Below are 23,010 nucleotides of genomic sequence, written 5' to 3' on the forward strand. Positions count from 1 at the left end.
ATCAAAGATTCTCTTAAGGACAGCTGCGGGGAAAGGGGTATCGAAAAGAGTTCGCGGATGAAGGCTCTTCATGAAGCAGGCAGGGTCAATTACGTTTATCGTTTAGGTGTGTGAATCTTTCCAGTAAAACGTTTTTTTTTTCGAACAAAACGCTCGCGAGTTACACCACTGGCAAACACTATACAGGCAGCAGCCTCACAAGAAGAAGCGATCGGTGAGGGAAGGGCTGCTGGCGCGCAGAGAGGATAAATCGAATAAGGATGCTCCGTCGTATCGTTCGCGAGTCCGTCGCATAGCGGCGAAAGAGGAGAGCAGGCGAAGCCTGAACGGTCAGGTCCTCCCATCGTCGTCGTCGACGTCGTCATATACACGCGCGCGCGACTTGCTCTTCTGCCAGTAGCTAAAACCCATAGTCGTCCCGCGCTGTGTACCGGCGGCTGCGCGCGATAAGTAATTCACTTAGGCCTCTGATTGAGTTAACCCTTGCCTCTCGCAGCGCGCGGCTCACTTCCATTTAGCTCTCCCTCCCGTAGCTCTGTGACGCGCAGCGTCTCCGGCGTTATATACCTACTCCAAACGCTCGATATTTATTATCATAGCTGCCGTCTCTCTCTCTCTCTCTCTCTCTCTCTCTCTCTCTCTCGTACGCGTATATGCGGTATTCTCTCTTTTTATACACAGCCGCGCTTGTCGTTGTTTTGTCCGGTGTAGTTTATGCGCTCGAGGGTCTATACAGCATGTATAACCTCATTGCCTTTGTTGATCCGCGAGGCGTTTTGAGTGCGGACAATTGGATTTGGCGCGCAAGCTTTCAGCGAGCTTTTTTCGATGAAGCCTCGAGCTAATGGCCCGCGCCATGCCTCTCATTTTTTGGAATATCGAATTCCAGGACATTATATCGCTCGCCAAATTCGATGGAAAAATTTGTGTCGCTCGCTTTGAAAAGCGCCAGCGTGCGGGCCGCTTGATTTTTATTCGATGTATATCAGCGCTTTATTGGCTCTGTGCTAATGCATTCAAGCTGCTCGCGCGGATACGAAGTGTATAAAGCGTGTAGTATAATATAATGAGTAATTATCGCCTACGTAATTATCTTCGCCGTAACCGCAGATCGTCGAAGATATATAAACTACAAAACGCGCGCATGCAGCGCAATATTAGTCGAAGGAGAACTAATATTAGTCCGAGAGAAGCCGCATTCATCCGATTTTCCCGAGTAAGTATCAGAGAACTCGATTTCGCACACACACACACACACACACAGCCACACACGTAGAAGAGTAGCCTCAGAGAGTAAGAAGACGCGGGCCGATGCCGTAAATTGATATCCCAGCCAATTAGGGGTCAATTTCGCGAGAGTAGCCGGAGGAGCTATATCGTCGGTATGCTCCTTTCGTCCGATGAAACATTGACTTAAGTCCACTTAGCAGTCTGGACCTCCTCTTCCCGTTTCTGTCCTCGCACTCGTACATACACCTATACACGTCGAGGCAAACTACACATACAACTGCGCAGCAGTACAGCGTATCGAGATTGACTTTAGAAGGAGATGGCAAGAGTGGCGTCTTTCCCGCCTCAGAGTGGCCATTAATGGTCTCGCGGTCCCGTTTTCCTCGATCAGTGCCTACTCCCGGGGAAATCTTTGGCCGCGAGAGGCGCGTATAGCATCGCCGAGTAATTCGAGCCAATTAGCGCGCGAATGGATAGGTTCTTCGTTGCGAGTTGCGGTTGACTTCGCCCTTGCGCGTGTGGCCCGTCGCGGCTTTTCCTTTTGAGCGAGATCCAACTGCGAGTATCATAGTATAGTCGATGTGCACTACGCGGTAATGCTTTTGTGCCTAGTTGTGCGAAGCGTAGCTGGTCCCTAAGCTTTTACACCTGATAATTGATGCACGAGTCCGGCGCAAAGTAAGCTCCGACTTGGTATACTTCAAAGTTGCGGGCACATCTTCCAAACTACGCAGCGTAAGTGGTCTTCGTCCTTTCTTTCCCCTTGGGTCGAAAGAGCCCAGCTCTGCCGCATTCGAAAGTCTTCTGGATCTAGAGCAAACGCGGACAGTTTCTCGATAGTTACCGAGCGCCATATACCAACGTCTTTGGTGGGCCATCAGAGAATCGAGCAAAGCGCGAATATCGGCTACTTTGCTTTTCCGCTGGTCCGCGCACGCGCGAGAGTATCGAAAGAGCGGACCCTTTTCTGAAACTAGGCTACGCCTGACAGGTTTGAGAAGGGACAGATGTGATAGTAGAATCGGTTGGCCCTTTTCGTTAAAAATTTATCGAATTGATTGGTGTCGACTCTGACGCGAGATATGATTCATCTATTCTCTGAGAACTGAAGGAGGGACCGGAACACTAGATATCCTAAAAATTAAATTTCTCGAGCTATCAACAGCTCCGAGTGTGATTCTTCATCGCGACGCTAGCAGCGAGAGGGGCGAAAACAGCGCGTAAACTGAAAAGTCGAGTCTGCGAAGAGATAGCTACGAAAACAAGAGAATTAAAAAAAAACAAAACAAACAACGACACAGCCTTAGACCTCTCTGAAGAAGCTCGCTCAGCACTACTCGTCTCGAAGCACATCGTCAGAGCAGCGAGAAAAAGAGCGACGATCCTTGGCGGTGCAGAAAGCGTCCGAAGTAGAAAAGGACACGTTTAAAGAATTAAAGTATCCAGCGCGGCAAGAAAGGTCCTCGAAGCTGCGCAGTATAGCGACGCGAGCGCGCCGAGCGTTTGAAAGCGAAGCATTGTTCCGCCCTAAGCCTGGCATTCAGTGGTCCCTTTCCGCCCTCGTCTCCACTCTCTCTCTCTCTCTCTCTCTCTCTCTCTCTCTCTCTCTCTCTCTCTCTCTATCTCTCTATCTCTCTCTCTCTCTCTCCAATCTTTCTCCCTCTCTCTTTCTCGCTCTAGCTTCCTCTGCCCGCGCGGGGTATACGTAGCGGCGAGTATAAATTGCCGGTGCGCTGGCTACGGGATTGAGGCCAGGAGAAATAAGAAATTAAGAGAGAGTCTTAGAGAGAATAAAGCTAAGAATTAAGACGGACGAGATGGAGAAAAAGCGGGAGGAGGGGAGCTACGGGGGCTCAACGAGTCCTTCCGTGGGAGGATTCTTACTCGCGCGTCATTTAACAAAACAATTAGAAGCTAACCCCTTCCTTCTTCTTCTTCTTCTTCTACTTCTTCTTCTTCTAGGCGAGCCTTATATAACCTTTTTCCGAGTCTCGCGCTCGCTCACTTCTTGCGGGAGCTTTCTCTCATTCTATCTCTCTTGCTCTCGTGCGGCGAATCGAGTTTCCCGCAAAAAGAGGGATTACTGGAGGAGATTTCATTTGAATTAGCGGGGTTGCTGCTGTGTACCGCGGACCGTCTCGAGTGAGCATTGAAATCGAGATGCCGCTTGCTCGCTGCAGTTCTCTAATGTACTAATATGAGCTTTGAAACGGAATTACAAAGTTTTGTGATATTGTAAAATAATTAAGATCAAGCGATTTTGGACTGGCCTTTTCTCGGCCGATCAAACTTGTTAGATTTTTAGTCACTACCCTAGTGGAAAAAAACCGCTGCCAATTCATTGGCACGTAGTTTCCTCCAACTAAATTTATAGTTCCAATAGATAAAACATTATTTAAATATACAATAATAATGCTTTTTTAAATATTTTCAATCTCGATTATTTTGCTGAAGGAGCAATTAAAAAATAATACAAAATATTGTGGATCTGAATAAGTTGGAATTGAGTACAGGGCAACTACAAAAGAAAAGTTTTATTTATATTTCAATTGTATTATTAATATTTTACAATATGTCAATATTTGTGATTAATATGTTGCGTCAAATATCTCTTAGACGTAAATTTTCGATCACAAATGGTACAAACTGAACCACAAGTAGCAACGTGCCGTTTCATTGATCCACTCCTTATATATTTTTTACACTTTTCGCACCTCATCCATTTAGAAGAGTGCACATCTTGCTCATGTTTATATTATAGATTACGCACTTGTTTACCACATGTTCTGCATGTTTGTTTCTCATTGTCATGAAACTTTATGTGACGAATCAAATTGCTTTTTTCCGCAAAATTTTCCCGCGAAATTGATGTGTTTCTTATTTCAAGAACCCAACGACTCGTTCCCTTTCCTCTTTAATTATACATAATCATATTGATAAACTTTCAATAATAAAACTAGTGTATTATGTACAACAAAGATTATAAACAAAAGAGAAATGTATATTTTATTATTTTTCTAATAAAAAAAAAAAACAAGTGAATCTCTTGAGACTTAATTTTTTTTACTCTACGCCACTTCTTTTAGAACGTTGATTCACCATTTGCATTATTCATACACAGTGTCGTATATCAGAACTCCGAATACCAAATCAATCAAATTGTCAGGTTCCAAATCTTGTGGATCTGAAACAGATGAAATCGTCGAAAAAGTTTAAAATTATAATTCAAAAATTTTAAATGTATTGTTTTAATAAACATACAATATATGTTAATGAAATATAATTTGAGTTCAATATATTTCCAAAAAGTATTTTTACTGCGTTTAAGCAAGCCATCTGCACAAAGGTTGGCAGTACTCATGTACTATATGTCATACTGATGTGTGTATATATATATATATATATATATATATATATATATATATATATATATATATATATATATATATCATTTGGACATAAATTAATAGGGAGGGACTTTAACGACGTGCAACGACACACCTATAAGAGGAAGAAAAAGTTTTAAGAAAAATCAGTTTTTACATTTTAGCTCTTTACTTGAGAACCCTCGACAAAATCGTTTTAAATTTTAGTAGCAAATAGCTTTTTTACGGTTAGTCACCAAATAAAATTTGGAAGCATTTGATTGCATTGTTTTAGAGATATGAGGAATCAAAAAATTTTCAAAAAAAAATTGAAACTTTGATATCTTAAGAACCATAGGGGTTTGAAAGCTGCGCAATGAACTTAGCCAAGACACATAACATATCTACTTTTTCCCAAAATCTCAAGTGCAATAAAGCCTTTTTACTTCCGTAATCGAGGCACAAAAAAAAACTCATTTTTTCGAGTTTTCGATTTTTTACTGAAAAAATAAGTAGTCAAATCACTTTTAATGGGATATAGTTTGACACGTGACCCATCGACATTATTTTTTTCGTGAGGTTATGATGTTTAGTTTCAGAGATATGAATTTAAAAAGAAAAATCACTTTTTTCATTTTGTCTGCCGAACAAAGCGGTCCCGAAGACCAAACGGGGAAAAGTAGGTAATTTTATTCTCTTACAAATGCATATTAGCTGAATTGTTTGTAACGATGGGATGATTGAAAAAACGCAAAATAGTGTTTTTCAAAAATCAAAAATTGGCCATAAAAAAGATAGTTAGAAAAATAAAAAATAAATGTTTTTCCCGAATTGAGAATCCAAAAATATACATGCATGTCAAATTTTATTGATATTGACCGAGTAGTTCCAGAAATATTACGGTATACATACACACACATCCACACACACACACACGCGCACACACATACACACATCCATACGGACATTTTCTAAAAAGACGTTATTTGAACTTCTCACACACCAAAAAGTATTTTCTAGAAGTTTTGACGAAACTCAAAATTTTACTATTACAAAGCTTCCTCTGGGAGAAAGCAAAAATGTAATAAATTGTAATAAAACGTACAAAAAAATATAAGAAAATGTAAGAAACTGTATCTTTTTGTTGGATTTCGGACCTTATTTCTCATACCTTTTTTGTACACTTTCTTACATTTTCAGATTTCTTAATTTTTTTTTACATTTTATTACATTTGATTACATTTTATTACATATGTTATTTTACCGCCTAATATAGTCAATATATTTTTTTTAATTATTAATTTTATAATAAAATGTAACAATGCATAAGAAATTGTAAGAAAAAGTAAAAGAATGTAAGCAGAAGTAAGAAAATAAAAAAGTCGACATTCTCTTATATAATATTACGCTTACAGACAATTTTTTACATTTTGTTATACTTTTTTACATATTGTTACATTTGTCGTACAAAATGGTACGATTTGTTACATTTTCTTATATTTTATTACACTTTATTACATTTTTTATTTTCACTAGGGTAACCGTATCAAATATAGATGGCGCATAGGTGGCGTGATTCTTTCATCTCATTATTAGGCTTACCTGGGCCACTTTCAAACACACAACGAGTGCCTTGTAACACTGCTTTCCCGGCCACTCGCAAATTCAACGAAAACTAGCCATTGTTCAACTGTGTGTGCTTAATCTCTGAAGGTGCAAACAAAAAATGTAAATAGAGCTATTTAAAAAAATTTGAATTCTTCAATCCTCACAAGCGAAATAAAAACTGTATAAGCAGCAAACAAACAACCCGAAAAAAGACGTCGTTATTTGGCAAGGACTTTTGGCGCGCGCGCACCGTCTCTGACACAACCTCCCCTCCTACTCCACAGCTTCTCTCCACTCCTCCGCCATCGTTCCGCTTTTACCTTGGCACGGAAATTCAAACGCCGTACACTTTTTTCCCTCCATACAACTTTCCTCGCAAATTTCCCTCTTCTCTTCGCCGCGCGCGTACATAATACGAGCAAAAAAAATCACGAGAAAGATAAAGGTAAAGAAAAAGATAAAAGCCGAGAGTAAAAGCAAAGCAGGAACGACGATCTCACGACGATATAGCCGTAAGACAACATAAATACGGGTGAAAGAGTCTTGCGACGCTTTTTCATTGCGGAGGAGCGACCGCTGTGTAATCCTCAAACGAGAGACGCTCCTTCTTTCCTATACCTTCTTCCCGAGGATGAAAGATCTTTAACCAATTATCGATAGCAGCTTCGTTTGATCTGCGCGCAAAGGCTGCGTTATACCACTCGCTCTTTTCGTACTTTAGCTGACTTGAGAAGAGAGAAAAAAACGTTCCTCGGGTATAGCTCTGTGTTGATTTTTTAAACTCTCCGGTCGTCGGGCTGATGCTTACGCAGTTGAAAAACGCGCCGCTCAAAGGAACGTCGTCGAGATGTGAAAGGAGAGCTTTCGATAACTGCGCTGTGGGGACGTTTCGGAGATTCACGCTTAATTTGACGGTCTTGTTATTTTTTGCTCGTCACGATTTTTATGTACGTGGAAGTTTGCGATGATAGCACTGACGAATTCGACGAGTTCATGACGGAAAATGAAATTTTCCAGGAGCTGAAAAAATAACTCGATCACCGTAGGGTTAACGAATGCCATAAAATTCCCAGATGCGCGCCTGTCCTCTGCGGCATCGATCACCGGTAAACTCCATAACAGCGTATTACACAACTCGGGGAAAAACCTCGTTATCTGCATACAGCTTCCAAATAACCCGCAAACTCAGCCTTTCCCTCCGAAAGTTGGATCGGAAATTTACCGCTCGCGCACGCCTCTGTGTATGTAAAGCAATTATCGGAATCGAGCTCGTACAGACAGGCACATCGCATACAGGTACATACACACACATACGCAGAGGCACAGGGTCAAACGAACGAAACACGGGCTAACCTTTCGAATAGCCAAAACGAGCGAGAGACCATCCCTACACTTCGCCGCGGACAGATTAATTTCATTATGAATGTTAGCCCAACACTCGAGATTCGTGGCCGGACAGTCAAACACCCTTCACGCGCAGTCGACAATGGCTCCCCGCGTGGCGGAGCTCGAGGCTCAGATTAAATCACTCGCCGCCCGCGCGCACCCTTCAGTCCTCGTCCAAAAACTGCGCTTTTTGCCCTACCCTTTGCTCCACTTATCCACCCACTCGTGTGTGGGATGCGCGACCTCCCCCTCGTATAAGGCTTCGGTTTTTATACACAGTATGGTGCGCTCGTGCGACAGCCTTTTTAGCCGAGCGTCAAGCGAAAAAATGCCCGAGCTGTGTGCGTTTGCGTCGAGTTTGCTATATGGATGAGGGGATGGTTTTTGCGAAGCCCTTTGTCGTTTTAGAGGGTCAATCGACTGTTTTTGTTTTAAATCTCGTTTGTAGTAATCTTCTGAAAGTTTTTTGTAAACTGTACATGTCAATGAAATTGTAACACTTACAAATAATGAAAATATTAAAATGAAAAACCATTAATTTTGAATCCCTTCAATTTAGTTGTACTGACGAAAAAATTGTAAGTTTATATACGAACTCGAAATTGATATTCAAAGCTGCGGTGTTTTTTGTCTGAACTAGATTCCGATTTCTGCTTGGATCAGTTCAAATTCTCAGAGTTACTGGTCAGCGACGACAGGTGGCGTATAGGCGCTTTCCAGTTTTCCTCAGCGCAATCTGCGCATCAAGTGCATATAAATTCAACGGCTTCCCACCTATGCCAAAATTACTTTTCGTCTGCATTGCACCACTCGTGCTATAACTGTGGAATTTTTAAGTGTAAACAATGCTCCACTTTTAAGTAATTTTGCACGTATTTTAGCATATTTATAAAGTTTTAACACTTAAGTTTAACCAGAAGGTTCAGTTCTTTCCATATATAGACTTTTGGCGCAGGTTTTTTGAAACAAACAAGATTTTCTGGAGGCCAGCTAACAGATTTTGATGAACTCAAAAAACATTCAGCTAACCTAATAACTTGTAAATCTCTTCAAAGTCAACAAATCAACCGCCAAACTTGCATCCAAATACATTTCCTAAATATCGCGCGGACTGTCCCCGCGCCAGAGTCCAGAGACTCCAGAATAATCGGAGCTCGTCAACGCAACTTTCCACAATTTTTCTTCCCGCTCGCTCTCAGCGAACACGCGCCGGGCGTCGAAGGTCCACCCCCGTCGAAATAATAAAACCGTTGTATCCGCCAACAAAGGCGCGCGGCAAAGAGAGAGAGTCTTACTTTTAAAAGCAGCGCGTACCTTTCGTGCCGCCACCCCCTTCGCCTCGGCCCACCCCCGCGTTAAAATAGGAGGGATTAGTTCGTACGGCGGAGCACCGGGGCTTAGGCATTGATGAGGTTTTTAAATGGGTTCTCCTTTGATGCCTCCTTTCTCTCTCTTTCTTATACTCGCGCGCGTATATATATACAGGCGCGTCGCGCGACGGACGCAAGAAGGGAAGCCGTCGCGGCTGCTGTACACTGCGCAGTAGCGAAGAGTAGAACGCGAAAAGAAAATGGATCGAGAGAGAGAGAGAGAGAGAGAGAGAGAGAGAGAAAGCACGGCTCTCTAGACGATATTTACCGGGAGATTAAAAAATCGAGGGAAAAATTAAGCGTTACGGGGTCGAGGAGTACAGTGGCCCCTTCTCGGGACTTAATTCCCGCGCGTAATCCCTCGAGCTCGCTCGAAGATTTCCGGCAGCCCGCGCGAGCAGGACTCGGGGTCGAGGAGAGAGAGAGAGAGAGAGAGAGAGAGAGAGAGAGAACACGCCCGCGTGTATTATATACCGATTATCATTTTTGCTGCCCCTAACTTTTTTGCGCCGATTAATCTCCCGCTACGCGAGGATTTTTACTCCGATGTGTACTTACGCACGGACGAGGCGCGCGTGCGTCCGTCTTAGATGCCGCGATTCAAAGGATTATGTGATTCTTTGAGTTTCGGGGATAGAGAGAGAGAGAGAGAGAGAGAGAGAGAGAGAGAGAGAGAGAGAGAGAGAGAGAAAGAGAGAAAGGATATTTTAGGGTGAGCGGAAATTTATTCATTATTTTTTCGGACCGGGATTTCTGCTTTGATTGCGGGGAACAAGGATGGAACAAACAATGATTCATTGGGTATAGTGGGATTCTTTATTTTGACGCGTTGCGATTAAACTCTTTCTTCTTAAATGTCCGATACCACTTGTCCGTTTTTCTGCACTTTGGAACTTTCCGAAATCTCACGAGACCCAGGTAACGATAACATTTTCTCCTTAATCAGCGACTAGTATACTGTCACAGCAACGAATTTTTCTACAAATTCCGCAGATCATTTAGACACATCCGAACGGCAAAATCGAACACGTTCGTACGACAGTCTACAGTATCAGAACGCGAATGTGAGCTTTCCATTAGGCGGAGTAAGTGACCGACGACGCACTCGCGCGCGCATTTTCTTTGATGTCGGTTAATTTACTAATAACATCGGCTCGCGCTGACCAGCCCGGGCAGCGCAGACGATGCCGAGGCCGCCGCAGCCCTCTAAATATTTGTATCGTCAACATATCGACTTGGTCTTGCGCTCACGGCTTTTCGCCGGCCCTTCGCTGTATACATATATGATATACTCGCTCTCTCGCGGCGACACGGGCGAAAAGTCGCGGAGACTTTGTTTTGCTGTGCGTGAAAGGGCGGACTTTAATTATCGAGATAAATACAGAGAGCGAGTGGACATCGAGCAGCGTCGAGATTTCGCCTCTCGTTTCTTGAAAAGCTCGACGTCGCGCCGGCATATACCCGCGGGAGCTTTCATTACATTTGCGCGCGGGAAGCGAGTTTGATTTCGGAGGAAGCTTTGCCGTTTATGATTGGCTCGTGTCTCGCGCGTGAAAATTACTCCGTCATTTTAGATTGATTAAAAGAGCTTGGCGAGCTTTTCAGCCCACGCGAAGAGCGAAAAATTTACACAACAAAGCTCGCGATGGTTTGAATATTTTTCAGATTCATCTCGAGCCGCCGCCGTCGTCTCTGCTCTCCCGATGAGACTTAGATCGAGCCTAACGGGGTATATACACTGCTCTTCGGAAAGAGAGAGAGAGAGAGAGAGAGAGAGAGAGAGAGAGAGAAAAAACGAAGAGAAACGACGACGCGAAGATGGCTCGTCGGGACTTAAGGGCTATTTTTTGCGCGTTAGTCGCTAGCTCGCCTCGCTTGTCGGGAGGACTAAATTTTGCGCGCTAAGCCCTCGGCGTAATCCCGCCCTTAATATTCAAAAACGTGATCGCCCTGCCAAGGAGAGAGCGCGAGAGAAGACGAAGAAGAAGAGGAATAAGGAGCCGGAGGAGCTGGGCTACTCTACGGGCTGACCCGAACGGGGCTTTTCATATGCTAATTGGCATTCGTCATTTTCTTACGACCTCCACTTAAGTGTGCTTAAGGTAACTCGCGACGGCAACGAGGACGAGGAGTTGCGAGAAAGAGAGAGAGAGAGAGAGAGAGAGAGAGAGAGAGAGAGAGAGAGAGAGAAGCTGGACGAGAGGATCGTCCAACGGTATAGACAGCGATGAGATTGTGTGTCAAGAGGAATCTTGGGACTGCTCGGTTTTTCAGGAGACTGTTGAATTAAAATTGTTGGATAGGAAACACATATCACTTTTGTATCGATCTACGAGATTATCAGAAGGTGTAGACACTGTAACGTAATCGGTACTATCGGCCGATTTTATTGTTGACCTAATCTGGTTCCAAGTAAAGGTAGTGATTCCACTCATATACAGAATTACCGTCATCATAAAAACAACTAAAAATATAATCGTTTCAGAATAACTGCTCCACGTTCAATCAGCAATATACCAAAACTCGACCCAAGCGCGTCGCACAATCGCAACACACTTCCACGCGCGTTCTCGACACAATCAACGACCCACATGCGCCAGTAAAAACCGAACAGCTTTACAACCCATAAAAAAACCAGGTGATCGGCTAGCCGGCAATACGTCGTCACACGAATCCACGTACACATTGCGCTCGCATACATCTAGGCGCGTCCCGAGGTCTTATCGGGTCCGAGATATATCGCGTTATCTGTGCTCCGAGATAACGCGCGGCGCGAAGGTGCCGACGAGGCGACGAGCCATACGCCGATGGCTTTTTTCACCGGTCGCGTGTGTCCGTACGCGTTGACATGAGGAGGCTTTTTTCGGTGAAGTTTAACAGTGACGAGTGCGATTCTGATTAATTTTCGTACGTCGAGTGACATAGAAAGTGAGTTGGAGTGTGATTTGATTTGCGTTGAGTTATACAGTGTGAGTTGGATGGATACAACGATTTTGGGTCGATCCGATCGATTCGTGAGTGATATAACCTCGCGAGTGTATTTAAATTCATCGAATAATGTATCAAAGCGTACTTATGCGCTATTAATTCTGAATTTTCATCGACGGAATTTGATTACGAAGCATCGATCGTTTCGTCGCGATAACCGCTGTGTCCCTACGCGTATTTTATTGATCCGCATTGTGATGGTCTACGCGACCGCTTTACGCTTTTTATCGCCTGCGTACATAGATTCGAGATCGTCGGCTCGAAACAGTGTGCGGTTGAGGTGTATGGGTGCAAGCGCAAGGTGCCGCACACGCAACTCTAATCCTGCATAACGGACTGTGTGTGACTCACGAATGTACGCACGACGCTATACAGATAAAGTGAATAGACGGATTCTCGGTACCTTCTCGATTTATTCTTCGATGAGTATTTGTTACTTTTTTCGAGGCTGTATAAGCCTTGTGTTTAGAAAACACGTATTTTGGCTACTTTCTTCTAGGAAAGTTTGAAACGTCGTGTCCGAGGTGATCGCTCGTGTTTATAGATTTCGCTTTCTCTGCTAATTCTCAACGGAAGTGCACAGATACGATAATGATTCATAGTGATAATAGAAACCTGTCGAGGAATTCGGGAAACTATCCATTGTAAAAACTTCGATAACGCCATCGCGGATGAAGTCATACAATTCAGATACTTATGCTATAAAAAGCATTGATTTAAAAATAATATCTCTCTCTCTCTCTCTCTCTCTCTCTCTCTCTCTCTCTCTCTCTCTCTCTCTATTTTCAGCCAAAACATGACGCTGGGACCTCAGGAGATAGTGCGCTCGGAGGTCGAGGGCAGCTTTTCTGGACCGGCGAATTCCCTGACTCCGGAATCGATAGACTGCGGCTGCAGTCGCTATCAACTGCCGCGATTGGCGAAGTTCGCGACGCGCCAGAGCTTTCTAGCCCTTCTCTGCTGCATCGGAGTACTACAGGCCGCCGCACAGGCTTACCTTCACGTCACCAGCTCTACCATTGCCAGGAGGTTCCAGTTCGATCCCTACCTCATGGGTAAGCACGAAAATATATGCACAGCTTTTTTGCAGTATGATAAGAATCAGTATAGTATAACCTTTTAATCTACGGTTAACTTTTTATAAACTGTTTATACTTTTCATGCAAAATGAAGTTTGGCTCACTACGTATAACACAAATACATGACTTTCAGAATGGATTCTGTGTACGTCAGAAATCGTACTGGTGATCGTGGCTCTGACCGTCGCTTACTGGGGCGACAGGATTCACAGAGCATCTTGGCTGGGTGGTACTACGCTCATTCAGTGCGCAACTTTTTTGACACTTCTGATTCCGCATGGATCCAATTGGCTCAAAATTACGACATCGACGGATGAACCGGTGAACGTGACTCACATGTCTATTTACGCAGGTATCGTTCACCTCCAATTATTTCTTAAATTTTCAAAAATATAAGTACTATACGATATAAAAACAGCGTAGGTAATGAAATTGACAGAGTTGTACTTTGCTTTTTTTATATGACCCAAATAACATCTTATCTTCAGCCCTTATCTTACTTATCTCTCAGAGCACTTGCTCAGCCATTGCACTCGGTTTGCGGCATCGCGCAGAGAGGAAAGGCTTTTTTTTCCATTAATTTACAGAATTCTAAAATTAGCCACTTTCTTTGCAGAGGAAAGTCCGGACCTTTGCATGAGAATGTCCTCGAGACTAATCGCACTGGAGGACCCGCCGCATTATTCGACTCTCTTTATTCTGATCGCCGTGCAGATCGTTACCGGAATGGCCAATGTCGCTTACTACGCTCTCGGTATATCCTACCTCGATGATAACACCAAGAAAATACACGTGGCTGTTTACTTTGGCGTCGTACTGGCGACGAAAGTACTGGGCAGTATTTTGGGATACATACTTGGCTGGTCGTTTTTACGGTAGTTTATTAGCGATGTCGAATTTATATTACAGAAAAAGATTCAGAAATTCACATTTACTCTTTAATTCGTTCTTAGAATAGATGCTGAAGACTTAAGCTCGATAAGATCGTACAGGGATCAAATCGGAGCATGGTGGCTCGGCTGGCCGATTTTGTCAGTCATGCTGGCTATCCCCGCTGGCTTCATGGCGATCTTTCCTCGGAAGTTGCCGTCAGAGGTAATTGATGAAAATTTTCCGTTTTTCAATGCACGAATATCGCGTACAATATCGACTGTTTTAGCTGGTAGAAGAAGCTGCAGCAACGATCATCGATCAATCCGGTACCTTGAGAGGATCTCAGAGAAACGCAGTGAAGAAAGTTGGCAGTCCTGACTTCTTTCCATCGATATTGAGACTGCTCACCAATAAGATCCTCATTTGTAATGTTCTGGCTGCTGCGTTTTTCTTAACTGCTCTGATAAATTTTATGGCGAACGAAAATATTTTTCTCGAATCAAGATTTTATGCGCCACGTCCTACAGGAATGTTGCTAGGCTTCGGAGATCCTTTACTTTCGCGGACAGTCACCAGTGAGTATTATCAAAAAATTTGATACGTTTGACGGGCGATGAGTAATATTACTTGTTATTTTTTAGCAATCATCAAACCATTGTTAGCTGGTTTAGTCATAATAATTTCTGGCTTGGTCATTGCTCGAGCAAAGCCCAACGCAAGAATGCTCGTTATCTACAGCCTCATAACATTAATTTCGTCGGCCTTGATAATATTTGGGCTTGCCTTCGATAACTGCGATAAACCACCTATTGTCGGCGCTCACAGAGGATCGTAAGAGCATTTTTACAGCACTTATGAGTTGTGTGGATAAAAATAACTTGATTATAAATTTATGAACTTTTTCAGGATCGTACTGAACAGATTTTGTAACAGAGAATGTGGATGTTCTCGAGACGCCGATTTTCGGCCAGTTTGCGATAGTAGAGGAACGCTTACGTTCTACAGTCCTTGTCATGCTGGATGTACAGCGATGGATTATGATGGGACAAATAAAGTCTTTTCGAATTGCTCTTGCGTCGAAGACGACACAGGACAGGGAAACACCGAAGCTAGAGAAGGCCCATGTGGCTCTGACAGTTGTCAGGTTGGATGGCTCATTTATGAGGTAAAATTTGTTTGGTATATTAGCCTCTTTATTTCTTATGGAATTGAATATTTAATAAATATAACATACTTATTAACTTTTTAGATTTTGACAATAGTAGTTTACGCTGCATCAGCTTCCACCATAGTCGGAGATTTGTTAATAAGTTTGAGGAGCGTAAATGTTCAGGATAAAGCTCTGACCATTGGATACAGTATGACTCTTTTAGCATTTTTCACTTATGCCATTGGTAAAATATCGTACGACGAATTAGCTAAATCAACGTGTCAACACTGGGGTTTGGAAGATCGAATTTGCCATTTACATCATTCGACAGACTTAGGCAATTATTTGTGCTTCTTAACGGCTGGTCTCATTGTCGTTGCTGCATTGTTCAAAGTTGGAGTTTGGCTTTTCTGTCAGGATCTTGAGATGTACGATCCGACAGAATTAGAAGAATCGCAACCGAGAGAAATGAAGGACATGTCCAAAACTCAAGCTGAGCCACTGCTTCAACCGCAAGCCACATCTGAACAAGAGGAGTCGAACCAAAGAACAGGTATGCGTATTTAAAAACACTGTCTTGCGTTTGTTTCAAATATTTTTTCAACTTTTTCTAATGGCGATATTTCTCATTCAAGTAGATACAGTGGACGACGTGGTGGAGCCAGTTGTCGTGATAGAGAGTAACAAATTAGGCAAAGAAAATGGTCCAGTAGCAAACGTCGATGAAGGTGAACCATCGAGATTGAGGTATGGACCACTTGGACCAGGAAACAGAAGAGTCCTTAAAACCCAGTTTAATGCTAGTATACCACATATCGATACGGACGATGACTTGGATAGTTCAGAAGGAAGTCAGACCTTGAGAAAAGGTTCAGCCTCCCAAGTTTCGTACAAGCCGTTGGAGCTGGACTCGGATGTAGAAAGTGAGATGAGTGGAACTTTACCCAGATCCAAAAAACTTATTCCAAACGCGTATGATCCAGGTACGCTTCAAGTGGGGATCAGAGCGCCGTTCAGCAACAAGCCATTCCCAAACCCTGAAAATTACGAAGACCCCAGAAAAGTAAGAAGTTCCAGAGACAGCAGTCCGAATGTTGCCGCGGACGGTTCATCAAAAACGAACAGCTTCGAATATTCCAAAAAACGGAAAGACAGCAAGCCTCTGTCCGCATCAAGGGGCGACTTCAACGAAGTTGGCATTCCCGTAGTAGAACCTCTCGAAACTGCTGCCAAAGGCTCCATGAGTTCTCTACGATCACCTACAATAATGATGGCCATAACACAATTAGACAGAAATCCAAGCCGGGAGATACTCGAACAGACCCGTTTCACCTATGCACCCTCGAGGAAACACAACACCGAAGAGATGGAAGAGAATCGCAAGTTTCGTTTAGAGAAACTGATGCAACCGATGAATTACCTAGAACCTACTGCCAGACCACCGTCTCGAGATCAAGCCTCCTCGGGCTTCGGAAGTCTTCAAGACATGCGCGAAAGAGCGAGACTTCCTAGCGAGATTTCGGATTCGAGAGATAGTTTAAGTTCGAAATCTTCGACCTCAGGACCGCCGAAGAAAGGAGGTCCCCTCTGTACAGATTTGTAAGGGAAATTTTCGTAAGGATTTCATTGCGAGTATTAAAGACAATTTTTACTTTTATACGAAACGTATACTGACCAGTAACGATCATTGATTCAACATTCATGTGTACGCGATAATGTACTTATTCTATCAGTGTTTTGCATTTTTCTCAATAACTGTATCGTTGGCATAATTAATTCTGGATACGTGTATTCGAATTATGAAATGTTATTTCCATTTTATTCAACTACAATGCTTCGGATGTCAATAATTCATAAACGCGCATAATTTAAATGTAATATTTTTTTATATTTATATTTTATTTGAATAAATCTTCATTAATCAACAAGTATATATCAATACTTACACACTAAATACTTGGCCAATTGAGATTTTGAAAATTTCGCGAGTTTCAGTTCTTAAAACGACTTTTCCATTGAAATATCTTTCAAGGTTCAAAACTAAATATTTCAATAGAAAAATAGATGCACTTTCTTTTCATCGTGTTGGAGTTGTAGAAACGTCTCCTTAAGGTACTTGAAAGCTGAAGTCTTCAGTTTGCTTTCACTGTCATCGAAGTTTGTGATCTGACTTTCTTTCTAGATGTTAATCGCCTTTTCATATGTCGCCGGGCTCCTCTGCAATATCTTCGAGCTCGACTTCTTCGTCGAAGATTTTAACGTCCTTCACGTAATACCACACGCCTACGTCGAATAGCGTACCCATGGTAACGAATGCTGCAACCGAGAATAAATGAGATTTTAATCAAACTCTCGCAATTGAAGAAATTAAATAATCGAATACTCACTCGCTGCAGTGAAATTCATGAGGTATCTCAGCGTCTCGCCGTTGTAGAGCCAGCAGTTTCCCGTGCCGGAACACGTTTTCCCCCACACGAGGCAAGTTTTGTCTATTAAAAAAGCAAATTATCCAATTATCGCATAGATCAGCCACACAATGAGACGGACAATAATGGTAGTATGGCACGCGGCAAAAACTAACCGAGTATGAATCCGAAAAGAATGGGCGACGGTATGAATGCGAAGAGAGACATGATTGTCAAGCTGAATCCCATGGCCACCGTTTTGTCCTTCTCGTCGACGCATCTGACGGACACAAGGAAGTTGGAGGCCCGACCCGTCGCCCCGCTGAACTTGAGCAGGCATACGACCGCCAGGAATATGTAGAACTTGTCGAGGCAGTCTATGCTACAGGAACCGGGAACGGCGGAACCTAACGTGTAAGGAACTGACGGGTCGATGAAAGCTCGTTGCGTCGTCGTCGTTGTCGTCATCGCCTCGTTAGTCGAAACTTGAGCAAAGACTTGGGAAAGACTAGGTTTGATACAGCTGCAGTCCGTGTAGACTTTGGCCCCGCTGCCGTCGACCTGGAAAACCAGACGGTTAGCTTGTCTATACAAATACACCGAAGCAATGAGTATAGCAGCAGCGACTGACTCGAACGGTTTTGCAGCCGGCATGACAGGCCGATATGAAGGTCTGTCCGTTTTCGGAGCAGACCGGGTTGTAGGTCACGTAATCGCAGTGGCAGTGCTCGTTGCAGGGCATCAGGGTCTTGAGCGATCCGTCATCGGCTACGGCGATCTGGTTGTCGTTGGCCGGACAGCCGAGGAACGCGTAGGAGATCATGCCCAGGACCGAGATCGCCCCCACCATGACGTTCCAGCCAGCCAGATACCTCGCCCTGGGCTTGTACTTGGAGATGACCAGACCCGAGAGGAGGATGCCGAAGGCACTGAAGACCAGTCCGACGGTGCCGGTGATGAGGGACGAGACTGAGGCCGACTGCTTGTACTGGGTCTCGATGTACTTGGGCATGAAGATCCAGTAAGGCATGTAGCCCATGAAGTAGAACACCGCGGCGAGGTTGTTGCACATGAGGGTCGTGTTGGTCAGCAGTCGCCTGAACGTTCGCATCATGTCGCCGAGCGAAGCGGGTAGCTCGGGCTCCTGCTCTTGGTCCTTAATGCTGGCGGATGACTTGTTTCTTTCGAGCGCCAGTGCCTTGCGAGCCGCTGCTCGGGGTAGAGTCTTTGGGAAGAGGGCGAGAATGCTCGCGAAGATGAACAGCAGGATCGCCAGGATTATCCAGCCGAGCCACCAGGCTCCGAGCCATCTGTTGCGCCAAAATTTCGAAATTATATTTCAAGTTTGCATGAGTATTTTCTGAAATGTACATCTTAAATGCATATTATTCACTCGAAGAGAAAGTTCATAACGCATCATACTAAATTTAATCTATCGCCATCCACTATCGTTCCACATAACTCTCGGTTGGGAAAAAAGATCAACAGAAATAAATTAATCTACCTCTTCGCGACACTCATAGCAAAACAACGATAATAGCGATAACGATAAAACGCACACGAGCACTTTCAGTGGAAAGCCTCCAAATTACTCACCTCGGATCTTGCATCGTGATGGTCGGCGTCAGCGTAGGACTGATGTAGAACTTGAGAGCGAACGATGCCAGCCCATAGCCGATCGCAGGTCCCAGCATCCTCAGAAAGTAGGAGAAGCTGATGAGAGCCGGTGTCTTGGATTTCTGAATGTTGTCGTCCATGTAGGACACGCCGAGGGTGTAGTAGAGCGAGCCGCCTATACCGGAGACCAGCTGAGCGATGAAGAGGAGCACCTGGGGGGCAAAGTTGCCGTCCGCCTCCTCGCAGTGGTCGTAATTCGTTCGGTTCAGGCAGAGGGACTTGCGCTGCTTGTCGTGGATGACAGTGGTCGTCTGATTGCTGGCCGCCTGGGCGCCGTACTCCTTTGTCAGGAGCAAAGCGTCCTCGCCAGGACCGTAGAGAAAGTGCGGCAGCATCGTGAGGCAGCAGAAGAGGACAACCTGGGAAATTGGAAGTTTTAGATCTGTAGTTCTTGATTCTAGGAATTTCGATTTCTGCGATGAAGAGTGATTGTTCCTGAATCGATTAATTTGACACCGCGTGTCAAATTAACGACCAGTGTCATGCGAGATAAGATTGCGCCGTGTGAAAAATTGTACGAATTTTTCGAGTGGCACACATTTGGCACATTTCGACGTTGAGTACGTACATAACACTTTAGAATAAAATAGCTGGTACAACTCGGAGCTCTAATGTACAGCAGTTGAAAAACGTATAGTAAGATGCTGCAAGCGCACGACTTCCAGAGATGTAAACAAAGCAATCTTCATTAGTTTATATTTATGGCGTTATAATTTAGGAGACATCCGAGCTAAGAGCATACTCTCTCTCTCTCTCTCTCTCTCTCTCTCTCTCTCTCTCTCTCTCTCTCTCTCTCTCTCGACATGATGTAACGTGTCAGCTCTGAATAAGCTTACACTCTCTCGTTCTAATCATTCTTCAATCACGTCTCTCCCATTCGCGCAACGATGACGATCGCTACTTCGTTTGACGAAAAACGTGGGATACTTCGTTTTTCCTGATGTCACAAGAATATATCGCAAAATTAGCGCGAAAGAGAGAAATAATCCCCGCTTAAGAGCTCCTTATCGCGCTATCGTTCCGCGCGTGCGGCAGTCGCGTCGTTCGCTGCAGCTACTGTTGTAACTATAAGTACTGTAGATATAATACAAGAGTAGCCGGCCGTCAATGCGGAGCTGTCTCCCTAATTTAATTAAGTATGTCTATAGCATGCGCGAGGCGCTCGACGAGTATATCGTTTTGTTGTATACAGATACCGTGCTGCATGTCACTGCAGTGCTCTTATTCCTTCTGAAGCCTTATGTTTCTTTTATTTTTCGTTCCTCTCTCGCGCATATAGCCGACCTACATTCGCTGATACTGCAGTGTGCGTATGTGACCGTTGACTGGTGTACGACGAAAATAGACTGAATTTGGCTGTAATAATATTCGTATGAGCAAGTAGGGATTAATTTCCATGTGTGATGTCCCACCGGGAAATTAAAATTCGCAACCGGCTAAAAGGCGCGCGACGTGCCGGTAGAAGCAGGTTAACACGCAGTTTCGACAGAGTAAGATTTATGGAGCTATCAAAATCTCTTGTTAGATCGTTCCGTCACTTTGAAGACAAACGCTATATGAATGTGATGTGCAACGAAATCTATGTACTTCAATGCTCATGCGCAAGTAGTCCCATTGTCGTGGGCTTAAATTCTATTTTTATTATACCTACATTAAACAGTGCAAGTCTTACCGTGTAAATCCCAACTGCGATCCATCTGGGCCTGTGACCCTTGCCTGCGTAGTAGGAGAGCACCACCGACACGAGCAACTGCGATATGTCGTTTCCCACAGTTATGAACCCTGTCGAAAACGATAATCCATCGTATTGATTCTAAGGAATGAAACCGCAAGAAGAAGCTGGTAAGAAAGTGTTTGCCGAACCCGTAGTCTTGGAAGGAATCTTGAATCTCTTCTCGATGGTGGTGATGGTGCCGTTGAAGTAGGCGTAACTCGCGGAGAAGATGCAGCCGAGGACGCCGTAGAGGAAGACGTAGGCCTTCTTGTTGGCGAACCTCTGGAGGTTGGGACCGCGAAAGCACCAAATGCCGCAGGACGTCTCCTCGGTGATGGGCAGCTGCCGGAAGAGATCGTCGACAGCTCTCGTCGGCGTGACCGGACTCGAAGGCGGTGTCGTCGGCGTCGACGGTACCTTGAGCAGCTTCTTGCTCTCCGGACCATTACGCTCGTTGCTGGCCGGCCTGTCGTCCTTGTTAGAGTTCCTCATGACTCTGTCGAAAACGCTTTTTAAAATGCCGATGTACAATACTTACGTCGCAGCTACGCGCGAGTCTCGTGAGGAAAAATGATTTATGGAAGGAAAATCATTCCGCGAGAATATTCGTTTTATCGCTGGTAAGAGAGACAACGATATATCGCCTGCGTGCAAGTTTGAGAGGAGAGAAGACGAAAAAAAGTTCGATCGCAATCTTGGCAAGAGGAGATAATTGAGAGTATACGAGTGCGAGCTAATATTTGCTAATATTTGCAGCGCGCACACATTGGGGTAACAGACTGCGCAGACTCACCTCGATTTTACCAGTTTCTCCGCTGATAGGGCCCGGCGCCTCTCGACGTTAGAAGGATCCGGCCAGACTCTGACTTTTCCCGTCTCGCGTCAATTATTATCATCGTATCTGGGGGCCGCGAGGAACTGCACGCTAGTAGGATGCTCTGACGCATGGGCGCTTTATCGGACCGCTGATGCACCTTGGCGAATGCTGCGGAATGATCAGCGAAGCTTTAATCGATGCCTTCTGAATATATTTATTTGTTTAGGACTGCTTTCTAGCACGATCAAACTTTAGAAAAATATCAAGTGATTGTTCGACAAGATTCTAATGGTTTGGATTGTCTGACTAGTTCCGCCCAGTACTACTTATAATTGCAGCTTTCCTTGTACGAAGTTATGCATAACAGATGAACGAAGATTTTTCTGAACCGTTTTACTTATTTTGATTAATTTACAAACGTGCAAAATGTAGAGGAAACGAACATATTTTTCCGTCTATTTGATAATCCTTTACATATCAATAACTCATGATATTTTGATAACACTCGCGACTCTTGAATTTAATCTTGATTATTATTTATCCAGCACTCAAGTCTACTTCATATAGAACCAAAAAATCAATTTCTTTTCATCCAGATCTGTTTGAACGGGTTCATGCAATATCAATCTTATGATTCGTTTACGGCCACATTAATCAAGAAAATAGAGATCTCGTAATAAAAAGCAGCAACTCATATCACGTACGTGACACCAATGTTCACATCCCGGGACACAAGAGAAACGTACGTACTAAAAATCACGACATTACATAATTGTATGTTTTCGTATGAATTCAACTCCAAGCACAAATCGGATATTCGTGTATCTAGGCGATGCCCTCGAGAGAGTTCCTCGGCACAAAATCGTCGTCGGCCACTACAGAAAGCACGTGTCTCGAAGGCAACGTCTCACGCCGGGATCTAAATCAGCCGGGCCTCGACTACTCATCGCAACAACGAGTCTCAGCAACGAGATCACTTATCAGTCCTTATAGTCCAGAGTCCAGCCGAAAAAACACACGGAGATGATTTCGCGACCGAAAACGCGGCTTACACCTCGACGACTGAGCGAAGGCGCGCGGGCGGGCGCGCGATTAGGCGCGCTTTCGAATAAGGCCCCCACCAGCTTCTGGAGTATGTAGCAGTGCCGGTAGCGCTGCTCGCAGTAGCTGTCTTCGCGCAGATGATCGTCGTATGATAGGCGGCCGGAGCGAGAGAGATAGAGAGATAGAGAGATGGAGAGGCTCTTAACTAGACTAGACGCAGTGTATGTGTATAGGTATAGCGAGTCGCGTGACATCGGCGAGTCGCAGACGCAGGAGTGTATATAGACAAGATGCGCGCGAACAC

At 44.2% G+C, this 23,010-nt stretch overlaps 2 protein-coding genes across 12 annotated transcripts; one reads left to right on the forward strand and one right to left on the reverse strand.

The window, feature by feature from the left end:
• The first annotated feature begins 11,592 nt into the window (after window positions 1-11,592).
• Window positions 11,593-16,977, forward strand: LOC100122601 (solute carrier organic anion transporter family member 2B1). 4 transcript variants are annotated; one of them, XM_016983063.3, is made up of 10 exons: window positions 11,593-11,887; window positions 12,737-13,002; window positions 13,160-13,378; window positions 13,643-13,901; window positions 13,980-14,121; window positions 14,186-14,474; window positions 14,541-14,730; window positions 14,806-15,064; window positions 15,149-15,602; window positions 15,688-16,977. In XM_016983063.3, exons 2-10 carry the CDS (start codon window positions 12,744-12,746, stop codon window positions 16,650-16,652), a joined length of 3,036 nt encoding a protein of 1,011 aa, XP_016838552.1. In that variant the 5' UTR covers window positions 11,593-11,887; window positions 12,737-12,743; the 3' UTR covers window positions 16,653-16,977. The 4 variants fall into 4 exon arrangements, with proteins under 4 accessions (XP_016838552.1, XP_016838551.1, XP_016838549.1 ...); XM_016983062.3 differs by having other exon boundaries at window positions 11,595-11,928; window positions 15,685-16,977; XM_016983060.3 differs by having other exon boundaries at window positions 11,595-11,887; window positions 15,685-16,977.
• LOC100122590 (solute carrier organic anion transporter family member 74D) lies at window positions 16,914-22,876 on the reverse strand. 8 transcript variants are annotated; one of them, XM_032597155.1, is made up of 9 exons: window positions 22,784-22,876; window positions 21,639-21,830; window positions 20,995-21,341; window positions 20,804-20,913; window positions 19,051-19,490; window positions 18,086-18,764; window positions 17,631-18,015; window positions 17,437-17,538; window positions 16,914-17,365 (listed from the first exon to the last, which is right to left on the reverse strand). In XM_032597155.1, exons 3-9 carry the CDS (start codon window positions 21,335-21,337, stop codon window positions 17,247-17,249), a joined length of 2,178 nt encoding a protein of 725 aa, XP_032453046.1. In that variant the 5' UTR covers window positions 21,338-21,341; window positions 21,639-21,830; window positions 22,784-22,876; the 3' UTR covers window positions 16,914-17,246. The 8 variants fall into 8 exon arrangements, with proteins under 8 accessions (XP_032453046.1, XP_008217823.1, XP_008217822.1 ...); XM_008219601.4 differs by having other exon boundaries at window positions 22,431-22,822; XM_008219600.3 differs by lacking the exon at window positions 22,784-22,876 and adding an exon at window positions 22,413-22,743.
• Between the last annotated feature and the right edge of the window lie 134 nt (window positions 22,877-23,010).

This window comes from Nasonia vitripennis, chromosome 2 (assembly GCF_009193385.2).
Source record: "Nasonia vitripennis strain AsymCx chromosome 2, Nvit_psr_1.1, whole genome shotgun sequence".
Lineage (NCBI taxonomy): Eukaryota > Metazoa > Arthropoda > Insecta > Hymenoptera > Pteromalidae > Nasonia > Nasonia vitripennis.